The 26,357-nt window shown below is 43.4% G+C and overlaps 1 protein-coding gene across 7 annotated transcripts in view; it reads right to left on the bottom strand.

Moving 5' to 3' along the window:
* Nr5a2 (nuclear receptor subfamily 5 group A member 2) overlaps window positions 1–26,357 on the bottom strand; it is a 127,830-nt gene that overhangs the window by 83,726 nt on the left and 17,747 nt on the right. For all 7 annotated transcript variants that reach the window (XM_005073438.4, XM_021229165.2, XM_021229167.2 and 4 more), the window contains one exon: window positions 24,690–25,336. In XM_005073438.4, the coding sequence (XP_005073495.1) occupies window positions 24,690–25,336 (647 nt within the window). The remainder of the gene's footprint in view (window positions 1–24,689; window positions 25,337–26,357) is intronic.

Genomic DNA, 26,357 nt, shown 5'->3' with positions numbered 1-26,357 from the left:
AGTTGGTCTTCACAAATCGCTGAGCAACAAAGGAACTGGAAATCGCTGGTACGACGAGGTTTTATTATTGGAACACAGGAAAACTTTATCATCATGCTGGGAAGTTGTGTATCTTTTGAAATATTGGAACGGGGTTATGTTAGCACATTAAGCCATGCGGAAGACTACTTCTGAAGAGAAGGGAGGAGAACAATGTTTCTTGTCTATTATGTCCTTGGATTGAGGTCCCCCTTCAATCTTCATACAACTTTCTCACCCAACCTCAACTTGAAATTCGTTTTCGTTTAAAGATGTTATTGCAGCTAGTTTCTTGCAAAAATTGAGAATGGAATACCAAAGAATTTCTAAGCCAGCATGATAAATAAACACTATTGTTTCTTAGCAAAAAGAAAAAAAATAAGTCAAGACCTTTTAAATGTTCTTTCACTATTTTTCCCCTAAATTTACATTGCCACACTTAGACTTTGTGAAAATCTGGCAACCTAAGGCTAATAAAGAGGCCCTCAGTCCGTGTGTTCAAAGGGCAAAGGTCTACTGAGGTGTCTGTTTTTGCAGCAGTGGCTGTGTTACGTGGTGACACTGGCTAGCCGGTCATTAGCCACAGGCCGGAGGCAGATTGCTGCTGTACTGTACCGTTTCTCTGTGTGCCATTCGATTTTTTTAACAAAAACTGCACTAGAAAGTTGCTCACAATGGAAATTCTAAATGAACACATGTTTCAACTATTTGCACATTCCAAAGTAATCTGCATGCTGCTGCAGCTAGAACTTTCTTTTCTTGGTTAAAAAGGGACTCAGATTTTTATAGAAACGTCCAACAGTATGCAGTCAACATGTGACCGCTGTATACCTTTTTTTAAAATGTTTTATTCTACAAAGATGTGTTGGAGCAAATTCCATTCTATATTGTTTTCTTCTTTGGCATGACTCCCAATAGATAATCAAAAGACATTTGTTTGAGGTCAGTGGCTAAAACATCTGATGTACAGCCAGGCATGGTGGAGCACGCCTTTGATCACAGTGACCAGCAGGCAGAGGCAGTTGGATCTCTGTGAATTCCAGGATAGCCTGGTCTACATTGTGAGTTCCAGGAATGCCAAGGCTATGTAGAAAGACCATATCTCAAAAGCAAAAAAAAAAAAAAAAAAAAACCAAAAATCCCACTTGCTGTATAAGCCTGAAGACTGGAGTTCAGACCCTCAGAACCCCATCAACACCAGGTATGGTCACAACCCACCTGTGATTTCAGCACTCAGAAGGCAGAAACATGGAGGCCTGAGCAAGCTGGCTAGAGAGACCAGATTAAAAAGTGAGCTCTGGGTTGGATTGAAAGACCCTGCCTTGCCTTGCATGGTGATGCACGCCTTTAATCTGGGTGTTCAGGAGGCAGAGGCAGGAGGGTCTCTCAGTTTGAAGCCAGTTTCTTCTAAACATCAAGTGCCAGGGAAGCCAGGGCTACAGAGAAACCCTGTCTTGGGGAGGAGGAAAAAAAAACTCTGCTTCAAGGGATAAAATGGAGAATCATCAAGAATATCCCCATTGTCAACCTCAGATCTTCATGTGTACATGCCTATCTCATACATGTGCATTCTCAGTATGTGAACATGTGTACACACATAACACATGAGGACAAAAACATACTTGCTGACTAGAACTCTAAATGAAATTTAAAAAAAAAGACTGACTGAATGCATATTGGAACAAACAGCAACTGTCTGCTAAGAAATAATTCTATTACTTGCTTTATCTAGAGTAAATATAGTTTATGAAGAAGTGCTATCAGTTTCTGTAGCTACTACAGAATTTCAGTGAGAAATCCACCATTATAGTCTTGAGACTGATCAGTCTTTCACAGCTACTCATGAAAAACGTATTTGGAGGTTTTTATTTGTTTCTGTTTCGTACTGACTTTTTTCCAATCAGTGTATTTGAAATTTGTGCGGCTTTCACTTTTACCCAAAGTATGAGGATTGACTTTCAAAAAATCATGGTGATAATTAGTCGTCAAAAGAGAAAGAAATTAACTTTAAAAATCAGAGATTAGAGCCGGGCGTTGGTGGCGCACGCCTTTAATCCCAGCACTCGGGAGGTAGAGGCAGGCAGATCTCTGTGAGTTCGAGGCCAGCCTGGTCTACAGAGTGAGTTCCAGGACAGCCTCCAAAGCCACAGAGAAACCTTGTCTCGAAAAACCAAAAAAAAAAAAAATCAGAAATTAGGATTAAAAATTTAATGGTCTCCTATGTGAATAATACATGTGTGTATGTATGTATGCATGTATGTACCTATGAAAAAGTGGGGGAAGGGCTGGAAAGATAGCTGAGCTCTTAAGAGCATTGTACTTCCCTTCCCCAGGACTCAGGTCTGGTTCCCGACTTCTATGTCAGATAGCAAACAACATCCTGGAACTCCAGTTCCAGGGGATCCACCACCTCTGACCTCCAGGATACCAGCTTTTACTTACACATACACAGACACACAAGCACACAAATTAGACATAAAGTATGTGTGTTACATGGGACAATACTAGCATCAGCTTATATGTTCATGGCTTCCCACATGTTATTGATTTTCACAAGCCCCTTATAAAATAAGTAAGTACAGCTATTTTTGAGCCATTCTTTATAAGTCTGTTATCCTGGTCCAACATGGGCAAAGACTTGGTGTTTTTGTCTACCTTGTGTTCTTAAAGCTCAGCTCTGTGGCTGGCATATCAGGGAGCTCTGTGTAGTCTGCTACACTAGTTCATTTAAAAAACAAACAAACAAAGCTGTCGCTCCAGACAGAAGCAGGTGGATCTGTGTTGAGTTCAAGGCCAGCCTGGTTTACAGAGTGACTAGGACAGGCTCCAAAGCAATACAGAGAAATCGTGTCTTGAAATCAAAAATAAATTAAGTAAAAAAATTTTTAAAAAGCTGTAGCTCAGAGGAAAACAAAACAAAAAAGTGAACATGTATCCATGTGCACATATAAATATCTTTTTTTTTGAGGCATGGAGTATTGGGATTGAATGGTGTACCCCACCACACAGCACCTGTATCTATGTTTTAACCAAGGCCAGGAGGGGTTCAGTTGAAATGTAAGAACTGGCCACGCATGCGCACTGCTTGACTGTCAACTGCCCCTGCCCAACATCTGATAATAACCAAATAAGCTAACAAAAAAGCCAGCCACCAGAGCTGATTTTAGTAAGGAAGCAAAGATAAAATTCTTCATCGCACCTTGTGTCACCCAAAGGAAACATCAGCCCGCCAATTTTACAAACATGCCAGGAAAAGCATTTCCTTGGCAAAGTGACAGCATGGAAATGTCCTTTTCAAAGATCAATTAACCCCCTGAATTCATGAGTTTCTTATGCCGTGGACTGAGAGGTTCAGGGAGAGGTGCTCGCCTTTCTATTTTGGGACATCTTCTTTTGTTCATTCTCGCTAAGAATAGTGGCAGAGCTCGGGGTGCTATTTATAGCCCCAAAGGCAGCCTGACTTCGAACACTTTATTCATTTATATTTCCCGTGTTTATTGTTCCCTTACCTTTTTAGTAATTAAAAGTGTTCATCCAAGATTTTATTTAGTAACAAATCAGTTGTAAATAGCTTTTCTTTTAATATATGAAAAAAAGCCTATATTTAGACAATAAAATATTTCACTCCCGCTTCCGTTTTAACTAAAAACAGTTTCAGCAGGGGTGGGGTATTTGGGGTTTGGGCATTTGGTGTTTTGATTCAGAGGTGGTAAATCCTACTTTCTCAAATTACCCCATTTTGCCTTATCTTGGACTGCCACTGAAGCCATATCATTACGTGTTTATACACTGAAATGTATCTGATTGTTCTAAAATACGGGTAAGATGGAACAGTAAATCTAAAGTTTTCTCAGAATGGTGTCACCTGGGGTTTCCCGTGGAACCCGCAGAGATCTTCTGTGATACGAAGCATCCAAAATCAGAGAGAGACAATTTCCCAGATGCACCTACATGGCCCATTTACTGGGCTTTGGTGAGTGGCACCTTCTCCCTCTGTGAGCACCTCCCTATGAGGACAGTCACCTCGTCCTCACCACATCTGAAACTCCAAAACCTGTACATCCCACCAGACTGAGCCAGGACTCCGTGACTCCTGAGTCCTGCGCTCCAGAACAGGCTGCCTGCATCGCACCATCCAGCCTGGGGCAGTGTGCGTACATTTTCAAATTTGATCACCTTTTAAGGCCTCCAGGAAAAGAAAAAATACTGTGATTGGCTCTGAGGCCAAGCAGGGGAGGCCTGAGGAGCACAGGTGGTTTTGAAGCCACGGTTCCAGCGGAATATCAACTCTGTTTTTCATTCCCTCAAAACCCACTAGAAGGGACACAATGGGGGCTTTTATTTAAAATGCTCTATTGGGGTAATAGTCAGCAGTTAATTAGAGCACTCGGGCTCAAAGGCTCTCTTTTAATAAAAATTTCAGCTTCTCTGTTCTAATAGTGATCAAGCCAAGAGATTCAGGCAAAAATGGGAGCCGTTCTGCAATCACTCCCCAGTTCTCAATGCAAGGTAATTTCACTTGAATAGATTGGAGGAACTGTTGTTTTAAGTACCATTGTAGTATGCTTTTTGCCTGATGCTTTATTTAGATAAAGTTGAAGGGAAATAAACACTCCGTATCTGAGAGTTCTGTGAAACGTGGCATCTGTGCACCCAGCCCTCTCTGCTCTCAGCTAATTACTGATATTAGGGCTTCTCCACTCTTCCAGCATGAAATGGGAGCGGACTCAAAGCTGTGGGGAGATCTACAGCAGAAACTCGCGAGATGGTCTGTGGAGATTCTCGTCTCTGAAAGTGATCTGCCTGATGCATCTGATTTACAAATCAGAGAACGTTAGACAAAGTAGTTTAAACACAAACTAACTGGCTAATCAAGAATTCTCACTAGTTTACCATCTGGGTAAAGAATTCATAATAAAGAAAGACAACTGCTCAAAAACAATAACTTAGCAAAAGGACATGTGTGAGGAAAGGTAGACTTGGTAATTTACTTATTTACTCATGCTTTTTGATGCTCTTGGAAGAGTCTTGGAATGTAGACTGGTCTGGAGCCCATGATTCTCCTGCCTCCATCTCCAGGGTTCTATGGTTACAGGTGTACACTGTCATGTTATTATTTCCAAAGGCGAACTCTTAGACTGTCCCTCACTTTGTCAACACATTTTGACATGACTTACAGATTCTTTCACAATTCCCCCATTTATTTAAGAGCTACCCACACAAACTGACACCTTTTATGCATCCTACAAGCTCTTTCACACAAACATGGATGTGGATAATCGCAGAAGATCAAAAGTCAGTTCAGACTCATTCATACATCCAGTAGATTTAGTGAAGCCTCCTGATGGCCATTTAAAAAAAAAAGGCAGGTTCTGGTGACTATTTAAAAGTCAAAATCATCAGGCTCTTCCAAATGACTAGCTTAGTTGGGTATGATGGCTTGCTGTACTCAGGGGACCCCATATGGTAGATCTCTGGTGTCTCAAGGCCAACATGGTTTACACAGTAAGTTACTGGCCAGCTAGGGCTACACAGTGAAACCCTGTCTCAAAAAGGCGCACGCACGCACGCACAAGCTAACAGAATTTTTATAGACTGTGGTCTCTCAAATATTTGTGGGAAGGAGGTGAAAACAGGGTTTCTGTGTAGCATTCACTGTCCTGGAACTTGCTCTGTAGACCAGGCTGGCCTCAAACCCCTGAATGCCACTTGCCTGCCACTTGCCTCCTGAGTGCTAAGGCGTGCGCCGCCACTGCCCAGCTGTTGTTATCGCTCTTTACCTGAATGAACTCTTTAAAATCAAAGACAGAAAGCCCAAGCCCATAACAAATGCAGAAGAGGCTTTAGCCATCTTGTCTTTCATCTGTTGGGTACCCATAGCATATCAAGAACAGGAAACCATCTCTTAGGATGCGTACAAATCACTCCTTGGTCATTTCTATACTCACATCAGTTATACTGTCTCAGGAATAATGGGAACTTGAATAAATCACTCCCTTTTCTAGCAATGTTAGAACTGAATGATTCTTTTTAAGATGTGGTCTCACATACCCCAAATGGAACCCAAACTTCTTTAAATAGCCAAGAGTGACCCTGAAAAGCAGCTTATTCTTCTGCTAGGAGAGCTCTGTGCTGCCATGCCTGGTTTGTGTGGTGCTGGGGACAGAACACAGAGTTTACTGCTGTTTTAATTTTGCTGAACTTGCACTCTGCAGACCAAGTGCTTCACACAGAGGCTTTTTAGCTCCCATTTTAAAGTCAGCCACAGTCTCTCTCAGAGTTAGGTGCTCACAGATGCACACATACAATTAGAAATGTTTTCCAAAGGTTTTTTGTTTTTTTGGGGGGGGGGGTTGGTTTTTCGAGACAAGGCTTCTCTGTATTGTTTTGGAGGCTGTCCTGGAACTCACTCTGTAGACCAGGCTGGCCTCGAACTCACAGAGATCTGCCTGCCTCTGCCTCCCGAGGGCTGGGATTAAAGGTGTGTGCCACCAATGCCTGACTCCAAGTCATTTTACAATTCTAGTCTTAGATGGAGAAGGTGATGCCTGGTAAATAACACCAAACCGAAGTCTGAGATTACTTAATGCAGGTTGAGCATCCTGGAACCAGAGCCCTAAAACCAGAAAAGCTCCAAGTGAATTCATGTTTAGACTTGAAGTCCATCCCTTAAGTATCTCACTAGGTGTGTACAAATATCCCCCAAATCCCCCCCTCTCGAAAAAGAATCCAAAATCTGAAACTCTTTAATACTGAAACATTTTAGTCAAGACAACCTAAACCTACACTCAGCCGCATGATTCCTCTTTTTTTTTTTTTTTTTTTTTTTTTTTTTGGTTTTTCGAGACAGGGTTTCTCTGTGGCTTTGGAGGCTGTCCTGGAACTCACTCTGTAGACCAGGCTGGCCTCGAACTCACAGAGATCCGCCTGCCTCTGCCTCCCGAGTGCTGGGATTAAAGGCGTGCGCCACCAACGCCTGGCCGCATGATTCCTCTTAAGCACAGAAACACATTTCTGCATCACAAACACCCTAAAATGTTGGTAACCTGATTAATAATCTTAACATAGGGAAACCCCAATTGTAAGATCACTATGGAACTGTTCTACATTATTACAGTATGAACTAACATTTTTCAGTACTACGGATTGAAGCCAGGACCTTGTACACACTAGGCAACCCCTGCTGATATTTTGTTTGTTTGTGTTGAGGCAGGGTTTCACCATACAGCCTTGACTGGCTTGGAACTGTGCAAGCTGGCCTTAGACTGTGAGGTCTATCTGCCCTTGCCTCCAGAATACTGAAATTAGAGCAAGTACGCTACTCCTAGCCCCCACCTTGTCAACACACTACAAAGTCTTGAGAATAAGGAGAGGAAGTCTAACTGAACACAGAATTAGTAGAGAACATGGGCTGATTAAGACTGAGTAGCTGGTAATACTCTAGTGATATTGCCAGTGTTGTACTTGAAGCAGAAAAAAATCCCTTCAGTCTTCAAGCATAGTGGTCTTGATAGGTCTTGGGTCAAGGGGAATTTGTCTGGTTTTTTGTTTTTGTTTTTAATTGCTGTCTATCCCAGAGTGACCTAAATCTTATACTTCCCCTGTCTGAACTTTCGAATTACAGATGTATGCCACCATACATGGTAAAGACTTATTTTGATGAAGGAAAGGTATAGGAGGTTAATATCTGAGAGCCAACATGGGTTGCCGAGATTTAAATCTCATTAGATTACAATGTATAATGTTGTCATCAAGTAGGTTTCTAACTTTATTCCTATTTATGAGACACTTCAGCAGGCCTGCAATTCAGAGGCAAGGTCATCACTACTGACTTCAGCTTGAGGACCCATAACTCACACAGACATCTCTACAGTACTTTGAGGAACCAGGGCAGTGGTATGCACCAAGTCTAATATTCTTATAAAATATGCCAGAGATGCCGGGCGTTGGTGGCGCACGCCTTTAATCCCAGCACTCGGGAGGCAGAGGCAGGCGGATCTCTGTGAGTTCGAGGCCGGGCTGGACCGATAGCCTCCGAAAAATACAGAGAAACCCTGTCTCGAAAAAAACAAAAACAAAAAAAATATGCCAGAGGATGTTACTCCCTGCATCCTTAAATATGAGTTTCCTGAATTGTGTCGGCTTCAGGGTCCACAAGGCTGCTGCTGACATGCACTAGGAGGGCAGGAGAGAAGCTTTCTTCCAACTTAGACAGTCAACAACAGATGAATCTGTTTTTGTCCCACCCCCAATGGTTATAAGTAAATTAAGTATCAAGTATTAGTCCTATTGGATTATAGGGAGACCTAAGAATTATAAGGTACAAAATACTCATTGCTATTAACAGGGTAATTGATTTTGTTGTCAACATTTTTAGTTCCCCTATAATTTTGTAGCTAACTCTCTAGATTTAACGTATTGCTTGGTTGAGACAGGATTTCTCTCTAAAGTCCTGGCTCTATAGACCAGACTAGACTCAAATTCAGAGATCTGCCTGCCTCTGCCTCTCCGAAAATGCTGGGATCGAAGGTGTGTGCTACTACACCCAACAGATTTGTTTTATGGTCCAAACACCAGCCACTGCCCTGCCCTGGGTCAAGAGAAGCCACAGAATACTTGATCTTGGATATCTTGTGTTAGTGGAGGAAAGAAAAGACCTCTTAAAATGAAACCAAATGAAGGATCACAGGCAAAATTTAGAATGGATGTTTAGAATAATGAGAAATCTGGAGAAAAACAGTCTGTGCATGGCATAGACACAAACTGTGGCTCTAATTCTCCTAGAGGACCTAGACTGAAGACACCTATTTTGTAGCTCAGTGGTGGAGCACTTGCCAGCAAGCTGGAGAGCATGGGTATTGTCTTAGCCGGGGTTTCTAGTGCTATGATATTACACCATGACCATGAGCAAGCGGGAGAGGAAAGCGTTGATTTCCCCTTTCACTTCCAGTTAACACTGTCACTGGGGGAAGTCAGGGAAGAAATTCAAGCATACCAGGACCCTGGATGCAGGAGCTAAAGCAGAATTCATGGAGGAGTGCTACTTACCGAGCTGCTCCTCCAGGATTGCCCAGCTTGCTTTCCTACAGCACCCAGGAACATTTGCCCAGCAGATGTTTCCTCTTGACAAATAACTCTAGCTTGTGTCAAATTGGCGGGGGAAAAAAAAAAAACCTAACACTGGCCAGAGTGGGGTTAAAAATACCATAATGGCCGGGTGTTGGTGGCGCATGCCTTTAATCCCAGCACTCGGGAGGCAGAGGCAGGAGGATCTCTGTGAGTTGGAGGCCAGCCTGGTCTACAGAACGAGTTCCAGAACAGCCTCCCAAACAATACAGAGAAACCCTGTCTCCAAAAGCAAAACAAAACAAATACAAATATATCTCATAATGTCGTTTGAACACAAGAGGCCAAAGCCTCTTGCTTCCTTGAGCTCAGAGCCGATCTGGGAGCCAGGAGAGTCACGAAGCACAGGGACTTACTATCCTTAGCTGTTCCCCTGCTGAATTTGTGCCTGATTAGTCTGTGTCTTGCATAGGAGGCAGTGTTGACCAGAGCAGATGCCTAATGCATAAGTTTGGATCCTCAATGACTGAGTTCTTTTTGTAGGTTTTCCCAGTTGCAGTTCAACGAGTAATCCTGTACAAGGCGATGATCAAACAATGGGTCATGCTCATCTAGTAACAGCCCCCAAGGGACTGACATACACTGTCAAAGGCAGGACCTCAGTTGTATGTACAGTATCTCGATTGCTCTTTTCCTCTGAAACAGACCAACGGGCACTGGCTGAAGAGCCCACCCCTTAGAGGTCTCTGTGGGAAGCTTCAAACCACAGGCAAGAGTAGGTTCACCGAGTTACACTACCTTTTCTAGAATGGGAAGAAGGATAAATCAGTGGTTTCTAGAAAGCAGACCCAGGTCAGGGTTTGTCTGCTTGCATGTCTGGGAAATGTTAGAGCTGGCCCCAGAGATTGTTTCCCTTATAAATGGCTGCCAAACCTTAAACCAGAAACTGACTCTTGCCTGTGTCATCTTACTGGGAGAATCTGCCAGCTGCACGTCAATCTCTATCACAGGTCCACCCACCCCTCAGCTCTGTTCTCTTCCTGGGCTGTAAAATCTCCCAGGCCCCCTCTGGACTTCTTGCCTCATCCTTTGCACCCCAAGCAGCCCTTTCCACCTGGAACCTGAGTGTAGCTTTTGGAGACTATTCCAGCACTTGCTCTGTAGTCCAGGCTTGCCACAAACTCACAGAGATCCTCCTGCCTCTGTCTCTTGAGCGCTGGGATTAAAGGCGTGCACTACCAACACCCAGCAAGCTGGACCTTTTCAAATGCTTTGGTCTTACAGAATGCTATTTCCCCTCTGTCCTTCGCCAGGCACTGGCCTTCCCAGTCTCTCTTGGAAGTGTTGAGCCGGTTCCTATAGCAGGTTTTCTGCTGTCTGTTCTGCGTCTGGACAACATGTCTTTGCTCATGCTAGCTTGTTCTTGCTGTTCATACCTTAGCTCAAGGGTCATATCTTCCCACTGGCCACCTCAGAGGCAGAGCTGGCTATGGGCTCCCAGCTCCTGCCACTGGCTATGGTCCCTTATCCTATCAGTTAACGTTTCCTTGGTTAGCTTGTCTATCTTCGGCTTCCCTCCCACTGGAACAAGAGCACCAGAAAGAAAGAAAGAAAAAAAAAAAGACAGTGCCCTTGTTGATCTTGCTAGCTACATTATCTCCAGGTCTAGAACAGGGTACTGTGGGAATTTCATTAACATATGTTGAATAGATGAGTAATTCATCCCATCTGGGGCCAGCTGTAGTAATAAGTAATTTTTTTAAAGCCAATGTGGTCATCACTTTAGGCCCGCTGGGCTAGACACCCATGTGTACCAACACTTAGAAAGCTGATTTCAGGCCATTAAACTGACTATGAAATAAAAATCAATAAATCAACTTCTGGGTTAAAGGAAAGTTTTGTGGTCAAAAAGAATGTTATCTTAAAGAAATGTTAAAATATCACATGTTTAAATTAAGCATGAAATAGTTGACTATGACCTCAAATACCTATGTATCACAAAATAACCAAAATTTTCCCAGAAGGAATCAGATGGTTGGATTAAAAAAAAAAAAGCAATTTAGCATTTTAAAGATGCCACCTGCGCCAGGAGGTGGTGACGCATACCTTTAATCCCAGCACTCGGGAGGCAGAGGCAGGTGGATCTCTGTGAGTCCGAAACCAGCCTGGACTACAAGAGCTACTTCCAGAACAGCCTCCAAAGCCACAGAGTCACCCTATCTCAAAAAACTAAAAAGATGCCACCTGCATATATGACTTCTATATAACAGCAACAAAATCTAAACAGTTCAGAAGGTGCAAATATCAAATGCATTTTCAGATAAATGCTGGCAAAATCATCAGTTGGTGGCCCATACCTGTGGCTCAGCACTCTGGAGGCTGAGGCAAAAGACAAGAGTTCTAGACCCACCTGAGCTCCATACTGAGACACCCATCTCAAAAAATGAACCAAGATCCAAACAAACAAACAAACAAAAAAGCCTGAACGCCGTGAAACTATATTGGGAAAATACATCTCTGTCATATTTTCATTATGTTTTCAGTCCTTCCAGTGTTCCCTTGCCTTAAGCAAAACTCAGTATTTATGAAGTTTATGTTAGAGCCAGGCATAGTTATGCACATTTTTTAGTCCCAGCCCTTGGGAGGCAGAGGCAAGCAATCTCTATGAGTTTGAGGCTAGCGTGAGTCATGTTGTAAATTTTGGGATAGCCAGGGCTATGCTGAGGCCATGTCTTACAAACAAACACAGATCCATGTTAGTGCCCATGATCAACTGTCTGTCTGTCTAGCTTTCCTTGCTTGTTCACCTTCCCAGTGTAGAAGCTAAGCCAGCGTCCCCAAAGGCACAGCCAAGGCAGCTAGAGTCTCACACCAGCTGTTCTCTGCCAACAGTACCTCGCTCGTCTCTGCCTTCCCATCTGGCTCTGCACTCCTCCTCTCCTCTCCAGATCCTCTCTCTGGCCACTTCTGTCCCTCCTGTTCTGGCTTAGGTGCCCTCCAAAGGGCTTGTACTACATTCTGGACAAGATGCCATCTCTCTGTTTTAATCTTCCTCGGACTAAAGCAGTGTTGCTCAGGGGCTGGCTGGCTTGCTGTCTTTGGGGATTACACAGCCTGATGCCAATGTTGTTGCGAATCTAGCTGTAAGCACAGGATTGGTGGCATGCCACACTACCAAACCTAAGAATAGGACTTCAGAGTTCTGAGCTTGGTGCTGGCCTCAAATGCTGTATCTCTCTGGGGAAGTATTTTGATGTTGAGAAATAAATGGACCCTGGGGGACTTAGCAGGTGTTCAGAAGACTGCTCTTGCTGATGTCTCTGAAAACTCAGCATAAGGATTAACGCACGGTAATTCTATCTGTGTGATGAATGAGCGAATAAGCAAATTAATACATGGATCAAGCCTAGTCACACCTACTCAACACTGTAGCAGACTTTCAGGGATAATTTGAGTGTGAACTAACTCTTAAAAAAAGTGCGCCCTCCTACTGAGATGAAGGTGTAATATGTGACTTTTTATTTACTGCTTTACACGTCCGTGTGTGTGTGTGTGTGTGTAGAGAGAGAGAGAGAGAGAGAGAGAGAGAGAGAGAGAGAGAGAGAGAGAGAGAGAGAGAGAGAGAGAGAGAGAGAGAATTTTACCTTAGCATCCATTTGAATGGTATCACTCATGCTAGCCTAAGCTGAAGATTCAGTGAAGGATTTTTTTTTCTATTTCTAGTCATCTCTCAGCTACAACTAGATATTAGTGTTTTTAAAGGCATGCCATCTCAAATGGGAACCAGGACTATTGTTTTCATTGCAAATAGCTGATGTGACTTGAATGTACTAACAGCAATATTATTGCACCCAGACATCTTCCCACCCTTAATCTCTGTGCCAAATACATCCAGACTTCTTTTCCCTCGGAGTTGGAGTAAGAATCAATTAAAGTACATAATAGTGTGTTAACTAGCTAATACAGCAGTTAACATGAAGGGGCATCTCAAACCTCGGCGTTTTTAGCAGCAGAGCCATTCTTTCAATTATAGATCTTACCGTGAGAGCTGCCTTTCATCAGCTCCGTGAGCTACATTTCCTGCTTTGATAACTGCGCAAGGAGAAGCTACGGCACTTCAAGCTACCCAATTACATTTGATTAGCGAGTCAAAATAATGTAAGCGCTTTTCATCACCCAAAGGAAAACTTTTGAAGAGTTCTGTTACCAACACTTCAGCACAAACACTAATCTATATCATTATTTTTTTTACAAGGGAAATGTAATATTTAGTTACCTTTTTTTTAATTAGGCAGTAAGTAAAGTCTCTTATTCATCACAACTTTAGATCAAACACAAGTAAGCCTTTGAAAAGATGCATGTGGCAATTTCAGAGTCGACAGGATACGGTGGTCAAAATAAAACAACATGTCTTAGATACCCAGCTTCAGAGAGTGAGCCCAAGAACAGGATATGCACTGGAAAACACTGAAGCAGAACTAGCTGGTACCCTCAAACCTGTGTGTGTGTATCATCATCCACTAGCAAATAAAGGTGAAGATATCTGAATTAAAATAAGAAAAAGAAAACAGCACTGCTTGTTAAGAAATCATTGAAAAGTCAGGCTGTGGTGACCCACACTTTTAATCCCAGCACTCAGGAGGCAGAGGCAGGCAGATCTCTGAGTTGGAGGCCAGCCTGGTCTACAGAGCTTGTTCTAAGACAGCCAAGGCTATACCACAAAAAAAAGTGTCTCATAAAAAAAACATGGAAAACATCATTCTAATATTGTTTTCCCCCACTGAGGACAGGATACTTGTCCAACATTACCTAATAGTAAAAATCAAGGGGGTGGGGCTGGAGAGATGGCTCAGAGGTTAGGAGCACTGGTTGCTCTTCTAGAGGTCCTGAGTTCAATTCCCAGCACCCACATGATGCTTCTCAACCATCTATAATGAGATCAGGTGCCCTCTTCTGGTGTGTAGGAATATATGCAGACAGAACACTGTATACTTAACAAATACTTTAAAAAAAAATCAAGGGAGTATAGCTCAATGACACAGCACCTGCCTAGCATTCACAGGACCTTGAGAAGGAGGGAGAGACAGTGCTGGGAGAGGGAAGAGGGAGTGAGGGGAGAAAGAACCAGCCACTTTAATTTAAGTAGAGCAGTAACTTTGTCAGTACATCAAGCTGCCTTGGAGCTAATCAACGCTCCTGCCTTTGCCTTCCTAGTGCTGTGATTACAGACTGTACCACCTAGATTCTCCTTTGAATTCCATGCATACTTAGCCAACGTGAATCTAAGACATTTCGTTTCCATAAGATATTTTCAGTTCAGCCTTTAATCCCAGCACTCAGGAAGCAAATGGATCTCTGGAGTTCAAGACCAGCCTGGTCCACACAGTTCCAGGCTAGCCAGGCAAAACCACTGTCTCGGAAAACAAAGATGAAAAAGCAAGCCTTCAACTTCATTTGCTCTATAGCTCTGGGGTAAAACCCAATTGCCGGCAGGAGGTCCTTCTATGGATTTTGACAGCAACACAAAAGCCAGCTTCTTGTATGCTGTGAGCAGCAAGGACAGACACCAGAACTGTCTGTCCTGTGGCTCTGCTGCACTCTCCTGAACACAATCAGAAGCTGGCTCAAGTTTGGGTGCAAAGTCAACCCTCCATGAAGTGCAGCCCAAGGGGCATCATCTCTACATCTCCAGGGCAACGTGCTCGGAGATGAAGAGCAGCACCACTCAAAGCCCAGTGAACTTTAGACTCTGGCCATTTCTCCATAAGCTTTTGGCTGTCCCTTCAGACTATACCACACATGAAGAGTTGGGGCTGGGAAGTCGCTTAATGTCAGAGCACTTACTTAGCCCCTAGGTGTCCTGAGTTCAAACCCCCACACCACTGTATTTTAAAAAGAAATCACAGAATTAATTGGTCATAGGTAAATGGACATGGCATCTGAAAATGACTGCCAAGGGAAACATAGGTGGCCATCTGTTGGACTGGACAGAAACGTGTCGAGACCAGCATGGAAATGCATGTCACACATAGGAAAAACCTTTGAAGGCTGTTTGAAAACAAAGCAGGGGTGGTTCTTTGCTTTGTAAAGGAGTATTTTCCTTCCCTTTTAAAGTTAACATACAAAGTCATGGGTTTTCATACACATTTTCATGCACACATGTATACTTTGTTCTTATTCATCCATGCCTTAAGAGAGGGGAATTTCAACGTCACTTTCCTTTGAGTGACACAGACCCCCATCTATAAACACCTTGCTAGGTTGGATGCCCAGGTTTCCTTCACTCTGGCCACCAGAGGAAATGGTAAGAACAGGGGGTCCACAGTGCCCTCTCTGGACAATGACCCAGTAGAACGGGAAGGAAGCTTTGTCTATTGCAAAGCAGACTTGATCTCTGGGGCTATCTACTCAACTTTATCTCTTATCCCTTAGCCCTGTGAGAATGCCTTCTCCACACTCCACCTGAAAGACTACAGGCCACACAGTCAAGGGCAGGGGCTAGACATCATTAGGTCCACCATCCTGCATTACCAGATAAGGAAATCCCAAGGTCCTGAGATCCTAAGGCAGAAAAGACAAAGAATAAAGGAAGCTGGGGAGGAAGAGAGAAGAGTCTGGATGGCTAAGAGGAGAGTGGAGATGACTGATCGACGGATCCCAAGCAGCCAGGAAGAAGGGCTCCCAACACCCTGGTTGTCCAGGCTCAGCCTGGTAGGAGAGACCTAGAATCAGGTTTTAATATCAGCCATTGGAGAAACAGTCAAATGTTGGAGGAGCTGATGGACTGTCTGTCCTTGTGTTTGATTGTGGGTGGTATTCTTGGGTTGGAGATGGATGTCTCTAACATGAGTAGTTTAAATGCCCAATTCCCATGCAGCCATTCTGCAAATGGATGTTGAGCTCCTGTGTGATCTACTTCCCTGGCTGCAGAAGAACAAGTCAGAGAAAAGTCATTCTTTAGTCATCCCGGGAAATAAAAGCATCTATTTCGCTTCCTAGGTTCAGGGGGCAAAGTCCTTCAACAGTGCGTGAAGGGGTGTCAAGCATGAGTCATGTTTGCTGGTGTCACTAGCCTGCTACCCAGGGATGCTGGGTGCACACAAGGATCCATAAACAGGGAATCTCACCGCCTAGCCTTGAGGAACTCATTCTAGCAGGCAGGCAACCCACGGATCGGCCAGCTAAGTATATACCCTTCTGTGAAAGCACAAGCCTTAAACTTAGGGTAAGCAAGGACACTAATTGTTAGCAGCAAGCTCACACGGAACCACTTCTAAGTAGACAAGCTGACAAAACCACACCTACTGACCATTCTGTAAGGAAATAGTTCTGACCCTGGGAGACTGGAGAGGGCAGGGAAAGCCCACCCAGGTATTCACGAATGGAAAGGACCACCACCCTGGTCCTGCACACCTGGTGTCCTCGCCCTGTGCCTCCAGGTGTGGGCCAGTTTACAAGCTGTTTCCAGAACAGGCCTCAGCTCCCCATGCAGATACCTGTCTGTTCTGAAGCAAGCTTACTGTATGTATGGGTCTGTGTTCAATTTCCTACAAAGAGCTCCCTTAATTCAAAGAAAAAAAATTTAAAGCAATGAATTTCCATATCCCTGAGTCAACTTAGGAAAAGGTACCAAGTCTAAGGCCTGTGTGCATAGGCATGGGTGGTGACAATGGTGACAGGAAGCACTCTATAGCTTACAAAGGACTCCCGTTCTCCCCACACCTCCAAATTGATTCAATTAGCCAAGTTAACTTTAAGAACAAATTATGTGATTAAAAGGACTGACTTGTTTTTAAAACAAACAAGTGAACAACAGTTTTTCAGCCTGAGAGGACATCCACTGGTTAAGACAGGACTGTCCCCCTGAGCCCCAATTTGTCTATGAACGGCTGATGTTCCTGCCTTGGACTTCTGGGTGATGGCTTTACAAGAATGTGCCACCATGCCCAGCTCGCAATTTTACTAAACGGTTAACTCATATCACTACAGACTAGTAGTCTTAAAAGTATGATGAGTAACAGGAGGATATCCCGTGAGAATAAATATTTTATGTGTGACCTATGACCCAAAACTTTTCTATTTCTTGTTGAACAAAAAGAGACCATAGGAGCCAGGAGTAGCAGGAGGCTGGAGTGGTAGGCCAGGCTGAGATCCCAGCACCCGAGTGGAAGAGACCAGAGGACTAGGGGTTTCAGACTGGCCTCAGCTGCCCAATGTTCAAGTTTGAGGCTACACAAGTCCCTGTCTCAAGAAACTAAAAACAAAAAAGACCATATGGTGTGCTGTACTTACTTCACGGCAGGACAAAGTCTGTCGTCGGCACTGAACTCAGGCTGCAGTGTGGACCCAATAAAAAACCATCGCTCTTCTGCACCTGACCTCGGGCAAACCAGACCATCATTATCACCCGTGGGCACACACCTGACCTGGCTTGTCACTCTTAGACGTCTCAGCTGTGGTGTCCACCCTGCTGCCCATAGTCAAGTAAATTACATTCCTACTAGTAGAAATGGCAAGTTTGTTGGCTGTGTAAAAGTAGGATGATGGCTTCAGAACAAGGAGGTTTCTTTTTAATTTTTTTGTTTGTTCAGTGATGTTTTGCTTACTTGTATTTCTGTGTGAAGGTGTCCAAGCCCATGAGCCTAGAGTTTCAGACATTGTGAGTTGCCATGGGGGTGCTAGGAATAAAACCTAGGTCCTCTGGAAAGAGCGGCCAGAGCTTTTAACTGCTAAGTCATCTCTCTAGCCCTCAGGACTCTTTTCTTAAATGAGAAATGCTGGTTTGTTTGTTTCCAGGGAGGCTATGTTCCCATGGCTATGGTCACTTTGCTGGGCCATACAGACACCAAGTTCAATAAGCTATGGAGGTTACATGAGCTTGCAGCTTATAAACGCATAAGCACTAAACAAAGCAATGCGCTAACCAGAGCACAAACCACCCACTGCATGAAGCAGTGCTGAGCAGAGCTGATCTACCCACCCCGTCTACAGTGAGCCCAGAAGCAAATGTAGGTAACAGATTCCTCATATAGTCACAAGTCTTATAATACCAGCCCTCCCCATGAGCGAGAGCATAGAATTGTTTCAGATCAGTCTGGAAGTTGAATACCAAAAGGAACCCCAAAGGCAGGGTGCCAAACTGACTGGCTAACCCACTCTCCAGATTTACAAAGACAGACGGAAACATCACTGTCCAACTCTAGTGGAGGAAAGCCGTCTCCCCACTGCCTAGTAAATCTACACAAGTTCTATCTCTTTTATTGTGGCTTTTGTTTTGTTTATGAGCAACTAGCAGTAGAAGGTTTAATTTGCTTTGAGCAATCCGGTAGGAAGGTAAAATTCCAAGTTTCTTTCTTTACTTCAGTCATTAATCTCCTCCTTAGATTGACTGTGCTGTACCCAGAGAAGTGAAACCAAGGTAGGTGAGGTGTCTTGGCTACAGTTCTGGAACCTGTGTGAGTGAGCCTCGGGTGTGGGACTGGACCTGTCATTCCCAATTCCAGTTGCCAGGTAAAGGAAGAAAGCCAATGGGAAGGATAATGTGGGAAGATGCTAGACAGGCTCATATTCATCCTCCCCGCCCCCTCTAACTTTAGTAAAGAATTAGGGATGGAGAGATGGTCTCCATTCCCAGAACTCACTCAAAGTGGTCCTCACCTGTTACTCCACCTCTCCTTCTGGTTTGAGTACAACTGTAGTCAAATGCTCACATCCTCACATACACACATACGGATATACATAATTAAAATTTCACATATACACACACATGGATATACATTAAAAAAAAAGATCCGTTAAATTTTAATTAAGTTTTTAAAATTGGGGCAGATCCAATACAAGTGTATTGGGTGGAAAGGTGCGCTGCAGTCTGGTATGGTGGCACACAGCTTTCATCTCAGCACTTGGGAGGCAGAGGCAGGTGAAATCTCTGTGAGGCTGGCCTACATAGAGAATTACAAGCCGGCCAGGGCTGCATAGTGAGACCCCCATCTCAAAAAAAAAAAAAAAAAAGGCAAAATAAATGTTAAAAATAAATGTGACTGCTTAGAAATTCTGTAATGGATCAGAGAAAGAGAAATCTTGCCCCCGCCTTTGCTGTTTTGATTTAGAGAAAACCACACTTAAGAGCTGGCTTCAACATGACTGAATTCCTTTGACACAAACTCCCCAAGTCTCTGAGACCTATTTTCCACAGAAATGCTAGTTACGAGTTTCAGTCAGGATTAATTTAGACTTTTTTTATTCCTACATGTATCAGAATCATTCATGGAGGGGAAGTTCTTCTGTATCCATTCCCAGAATCCTCTGAGGACATCTGGTCTCATTAAAAGATCAAATAGATACTCCAGATTCGTTAGTTGTTTAACAAAGTGGGAATTATTTTCTCACTGTACTCAACATTGTGAGATAGATATTCCAGTCACAGGTGATGCAGAACAGAGGGAAACAGCGCTTCTTTCTCCTTCCCTCACGAGGGGGCCTCTTTTCAACAGGATGAGCATAGGCCGGTATGAAACAAGTTCAGAGGGTTATGTCTCTTATCTGTGGCTGGAATGTGACCTGGGTTTCAATCCCGCTTTCTCTTTCTGCCCATCTTCTCTGGCAGAAGGAACACATACTGCACATGCCTTGTCCCAAGCAGAGAACATAGAACAGAATCAGGGCAGGCCGTTTGGCCAGCTGTTACAGGGCCTGAGTGCTTCGGAGTGAGTGCTTAGAGAGGTTGTGTAAGGCCTAGAAGCACTAGCCGGTAGATCTACACAGAATGGTTCCCTAGTGGCTGAAAAGAATTATTGAGGCTTTCTAAAGTGACTCATTCCCTCCCCCGAGTCATCTGGGCTCAGGGAAAACCTGTCTTGCTGATTATTAGTGATTTAATGGTGGTGGTGATGGACTTCTGATAACTCAGAGATCCGCTTTAGCATTACTGGCAAAGGTCTGTGGTCTGGAAGTCAAAGGTCACCAAGCTTGTGTGAATGTGTCTGTTGTGTGTCTGCTTCTGGTCTCTGTGTGTGTGTGTGTGTGTGTGTGTGTGTGTGTGTGTGTGTGTGTGTGTCTGCGTGCGCACGCACTAGGAAGGGACACACAAAGTCCACTTCTCTGACCCTGAGTCTCAGCTCTGCCTTCACTAGGGACAAACCACACTCTGGAAGGACAGCCCAGTGGATAGTGTTTGTTTCTGATCCCCTAAAAGCCATGTAAAAAGCTGAGTGGGAAGCTGAGTGGGTAAGACAGCCAGCCTGCCTTGGCTGCACAGGGGAAAGGACAGAAGCTGGCCAGCCAGACTCACTCACTGCTTTTGCACCAGATTCCAGAGAGGCTCTGCCTGGGCATAGAAGATGGAGAGTGGAGAATGACGGAAGACCACAAACACTGGCCACAACACATACAAGCACATGCGGACATGTACACACGCGAGCACAAATACACATGCACAGCCATGCATGCATTAAAAAAGACAGAGAGGTCACCTGAGTCTCACCAGCTTTGCCTCTGAAAACCAAGGCAACATCTCTCTAGGCAATGGGGACCGCAGATTGCCACTTGTGCTTTTTCAAAAGTGACAAGTGGCAGAGATGCCATTGTTTAGGGTGGAGAATGAAAACCAAGCCAGTTGAGGTATTTGTGGCTCCTACATCCTTCATTTCCAATTGTGCTTTCTATGACTCACTGTCATCTTTCCGTGTGGATTCCTAGAATGATACTTTGAAAACTAATTCCCTTTCCACATACACCTCACAGACATGAAGCCAACTCAAAACTACCCACTCGCCCTTCTGTTCCCCTACATAAGACCTGTCTTCTCTCCTTTTGACACAGTAGGAAGTGTAACTTGTCCTGTGCATGTGATCAAGGGGTCATTTGCAAAATTGCCTCATTATCCTATTATTTTCCAGGAGCTTTCTGTCCTGAGGTGGTAGGGGTGCAAGCAATCTGTCCCCTAAGTGTATCGCTTGATGGGCAATTTGCTGTGACATTAACAAGAAGACAAATCTTTCTGAACGAGACCTAAAAGTACCAACTTCATCAAAAAGAAAAGAAAGAAGATTTAAGACTACGGGCTTTAAGGAAGTCTTTCTAGCCCATGCCAGGAAGAAGCCTTTTTGAGATGGAGGTGACAGGGAGGTGACAGCCAGTGGACAGACCACAAAACCTTCCCTGGAGCAATACTTCTTGAACTTCGGGTCATGCATTGATTAGTGGGTCATGAAATCAATTTAGTGGGTCATGACCACAGAATAAAAAACAAAAGAAGTATAAAATAAGTGAGACTAAAGCAGAATAGAAAGTTCTAGAGTGAGTGTATGAAACGTAGGTCACAGAATATCATTCGAAACCTTGATTTAGGGATGAGTAGAGAGTGTGTGTGTGTGTGTGAGAGAGAGAGAGAGAGAGAGAGAGAGAGAGAGAGAGAGGGGGAGGGGGAGAGAGAGAGAGAGAGAGAGAGAGAGAGAGAGAGAGAGAGAGAGAGAGAGAGAGAGAGAGAGAGAGAGAGAGGAGGGGGGTGGTATACCTTGCACCAATGCATAATGTACTTCTTACTGCGGTTCATACTTCAAAACTTTCAAAACTATATCCCCCTGGAGGTGTCGTCTCAGTGCTGGTTTCAAAGAACTTGCTCAGGCTTTTTGATGTAGTAAATTTATACAAAAGCAGAAAGAAATTCTCACAGCTCTGCTTAAGCGGTCCTCAGGTTACCGAGTTCTACTTTTTGTTCTCTGAAAAACACTTAGCTGAGTGGGTCCAGGTTTTCTGTCCCCTGGGGGATCTTCCCCCTTCATAGGTATCCCAGCATTTGCACATCTGTATTTTCCCTGTCCAACTTATTTCCTATGATGGTCTGTCAAGCACATTAAACAATAGTAAAGATGTCAATGCTCCATTCCAAACCAAGACATTGACATTTCATGCACATTTAAGCCCATGCCTTTGTACAGAATCACATTCCAGAATTTAGCTTCGAGGAAAGGACATTTGAAAACTATCTTCCCAGTATTCTTGAAGTCTAACCTGTGACTAGCCTTGTTCACTAACATTTTGTATATATACATATACATAATCATTTTTGTTTTGTTTTCTTGGGTTTTTGAGACAGGGTTTTCTGTGTATCAGCCCTAGCTGTCCTGGAACTTGCTCTATAGACCAGGCTGGGCTCAAACTCAGATCTGCCTGCCTCTACCTCCTGGTACTGGGATTAAAAGTGTGCACCACCACTGCCCTGCCCATTGTTGATTTATTTTAAGGTTCTCTTTTATTGTACTTTGTTTATTTTTATTTCATGTGCATTGGTGTTTTTGCCTGCATGTATGTCTGTATGAGGGTGTCCGCTCCCCTGGACCTGGAGCTACAGACAGTTGTGAGCTGTCATTGTGGGTGCTGGGGATTGAACCTGGGTCCTCTAACAGTGCTGAGCCCCTGTTGCTGATTTTTAAAACATACATCTCTTTGCTGTCTTTCTAAAAGAAATTTGTTGTTCTTCTTTGTTTTGTTTTGAGACAGGGTCTCATTCTGTAACCCGGGCTGGGCTAGAAGTCAATGTGTGAACTTGCTGGCCTTGAACTCATAGCAAACCTCCTGTCCTAATCTTCTGAGTGTTGGGATTACAAACATATGCTTCCACACCAGGCTGTCTTGGTTGTGGTTTGATTTTCTTTTAAGGAATTATATAGAAAAATTAAATGCAAAATTATTAGAAACTTTAGGGAGAAGTATCTTTTATCTCAATCAACTTGAATATAAAGGTCATCTTAACACAGCCAACTTGCTACCTGGCTATTTTAAGGAGTTTCTTTGAGTATTCATCCCAATACAATCATACCATCTCCTGTAACACTTCATTCATACCATTTCCCAGGGCCATATTAAATGATGTAAGATTGAACATAAGATTGTTACATAAAGGCTTTCATCCAAGCAACTTAATAATTTAGAGAAAATTCCCTTTACTGTGCCTGCAGTATGGCAGACCCGTAGTGCTGAGTGCCTTTCACACACACATTCACGTCTGTCCTTGCAGAAACTCCTCAGCACGCTAGTTCTCTGGCACTCTCCCATGGCGCAAGCAGTTTTACAGGTGAAACCATTAAGACTTTGGCAACACTGATCCCTGCCTGCACACAGCCACACGCCCAGAGAATGTCATTCAGCTCCAAGTCCATCTATCTAACTGCCCCTACTGGCTTTCCTCGTATATATCTATACATCACTTCGCCTTCCCATTGCAGCCAAAAACACTTTCATTTTTAAGTAGCTCATCTGTCCTCTCAGGGACATGGCTATGAATATAAAAGCACCCAGAAAATTAGAGTGTTTGGTTTTTGCTTTTTAAATAAAGGATACTGAATCATAGAGAGGTTCTCTAGCCTACCTACTCGGAAAGCACCTGGTCTTACCAGGCTAGCTCAATGTTTTCTGTTTGCTCTCTGCTGCCTGGTCACTTCACCTTCAGCCACCTTTCTGTGTAGCAATAAAGGACAGGAGAAGAAGGGGTCGGCAGGATGCATCATCACTGCAAGCTGGTGGCATTTTATTAACCTATTTAGATACTCGGGTAATTCTGTTTCCACATACATACATGCTGGTGCTGGAAGACTTGGAGGAAGAAAGTATTTTCCCTCAGCACACAGCTTCTTTATTCCCCACGCCTCTGTCTGCACAGCACATTTTTATAATAAGCCTTTCGCCTAGAAGTCTGCCTATCGATAGGTTATCAGAAGTCACAGACACTTATCATCACCTCACCCCACCATGACAGCAAAAGCACAAAGTTGATTTTATAATGAACCAGCTTTAGAAATCAAAGTTAGGGATTTGCTTAAATTGGGAATGGAATGATTAGTTACAAAATGTGGTTTGGTCATTGCTCAGATTCCAAACTCCTAAATAACTTTCCTGTATTAATTCAGTTTTAAGTTTCAGGAAATAAAATGATCATGTAGTTAAACACAGATCCTTATGCAAACAAGTGGTGTGTTTACAATGTACCAATCCATTTACTTAAACCACAGACATTTGCAAGGAACCCAACAGACAAGCACTCACGATTGGCTCACTCCCCATGCAATAGCAGTCAGCAACCTACTGGCATCTGCTCTGAAAACAATGGTTTTACTGCCCTAATGTCAGGGCAAACAAATAGTAAATGCCTACTTGATACCACTAGCTAGTGGTATCATCTGCACTTTGCGAGACCTGAAACAATTAAATATTGGCCTTCTTTTCCCGCCTCTGCAAAGAAACCTTCAAATAACATCATTATAATATAGCTTGTGGCTTAGTCACTTGAAAAAGTTTAGTAGCTGTTCAATGTTGCATTTTGAGGGAAACAATCCATCTCTGAGTTAGAAGATACAAGTGCATTCTGCTATATGGTAACAAAACAGTACTTAATGTCATGTTAAACACTGTAGCCCAATTAGGAGCTACCAGAACCAAAACCCTATCAAAGTTAACCTGTAATAACCTTGCAGTAATAGTCACAAAGCCCTCTTTTTTAAGTCACATAAACAAAAGGAGAACCTATTCTAAGCACCAAGAACATAAGTAATGGTCAGGAACCTAGTCAGATCTTTCTTAAGAGGAGGGTAGGTCATGAAATAGCATACCGTCAGTTCTCTGAAGAAGATACTACTCCTGGCCCATTCAACAATGGAGAAAAGGGTCTGGTCCGCCATTTTGCACATAAGCCCAAATGTGTTCAGCTTTTCATGCTTGCCTCGGATCTCCTGCTCCTCCTGTAACTTAGCTATGATTGTCCCTTGAACTCGAGGCCCATTTGGCTCACACTTCAAAAGTTCCAGTATCAGGTGTGGGATGCTGGCTGGGGAGCTCGTCTGATAACCATCCACGTAGGAGTAGCCCATCATTGACTCAGGTGAGCTGGTGTAAGGATCTGGATACTCAGACTTGATGGCCCGACTAGGAAAGTGACCATATGGTTGGTAACCTTGCAGGCTGCCATGAGGTGGCATTGTCATGCTAATAGGAGATGTGACAAAGGGACTTCTGTCATAGTCTGTGGGAGGCAAGGCAGCATGGTTCTGAGGTAGGCCTTTGGAGACAGAATGAATGTTCTGAATTGCAGAGGAGATGGTCAGGTCTGGGGGCATGGCTTGGATCACCTGAGACATGGCTTCCAGCTTAAGTCCATTGGCTCGGATGAGGGCTTTCTTCTGTTGCTTGAGGGCCCTGTCTCTCTTGTACATAGGCCCAAATTTATTTCTGCCTCCTCGCATTCGGTCAGCTCTTACAGCTATTGACAGAGGAGAAAGGAAGGGTATATAAGAGTAAAGTTAGCATTCTGCAAGATCTCTAGGCATTTCAAATTATTGATAACTCACAGGAAGTGATTTGAGTACCCATGTGTATGTTGTGCTTGTTTTCATTGTGATAACCCACAGATATTCCAAGAAAAAAAAATGTCTTCCTTATGAATTCTTTCCTTCAAGTGGGCTTTGTTATCAAAAACATATTTGGGAACCCTGTGTGGACTAAAAGAAGTTTCAAAACAGTTATTTAATATTCATGGGGGAGTGTGTTCCTTTCTGGATGGGCCAGTTTCTAGTATTCGCGCTATGTCCTGATTTCTCATGGAAACCAAAATTGTACACCTGCTGTATACCTGTGTATGTGTCTGTGTAATATTTGTTTGGTTTTTTTAAAAGAAAAAGATAATCAACCCATTTCCAAATAAGTACTTTTTTCCCAACATTTCCTCATTCCTTGTGATTTTGGACACTTTGTTACTCTCAGAAAACCCCTTTCACCTGAGAGTACATTTGGAAAACCACCAGCCATGCTTTGAATTTAAGAGGGATTGGACATAATTAAAACAAAGTCATTTCAAAAGTTGTCCAGAGGCTCTGCTATGCCAAAGGGGTGTGGAATGGGAGGCGTGCCTAATAAGTTAGTCAGCGGAGCTCTCCAAGTCCACGACAATGGCCAATGGTCATTAGACAGAGCCCAGCAACCTCTGACAGCTAGGGACATGTTGAGATTGCTGGAGGTCAAGTTGTTGAGCTTCTTAATCTTAGGATTAGTACTTACATAAAAAATTTATTGTGACTTCTAAGAACCCATAATTCTATACTAGATCATAAGAGCTTTCCATTTAGATAATTCATCAAATATTCTATTGTTCTATGACCTTTGCTAAAGTTTAAGTATGGTGATGGGCAACTCACACACAATTAGCACAGCACAATATTGATGTTAAAAACACCCAATGTCTTTTGTTTCATTAAAAAACAATCAAGTGACAGTGTGTGGAATCA

This window comes from Mesocricetus auratus, unplaced genomic scaffold, assembly GCF_017639785.1.
Source record: "Mesocricetus auratus isolate SY011 unplaced genomic scaffold, BCM_Maur_2.0 Super-Scaffold_100676, whole genome shotgun sequence".
In the NCBI taxonomy this organism is placed as follows: Eukaryota; Metazoa; Chordata; class Mammalia; order Rodentia; family Cricetidae; genus Mesocricetus; species Mesocricetus auratus.
Note: the sequence above shows the minus strand (reverse complement) of the source record. Positions and strands in the feature narration are given on the sequence as shown.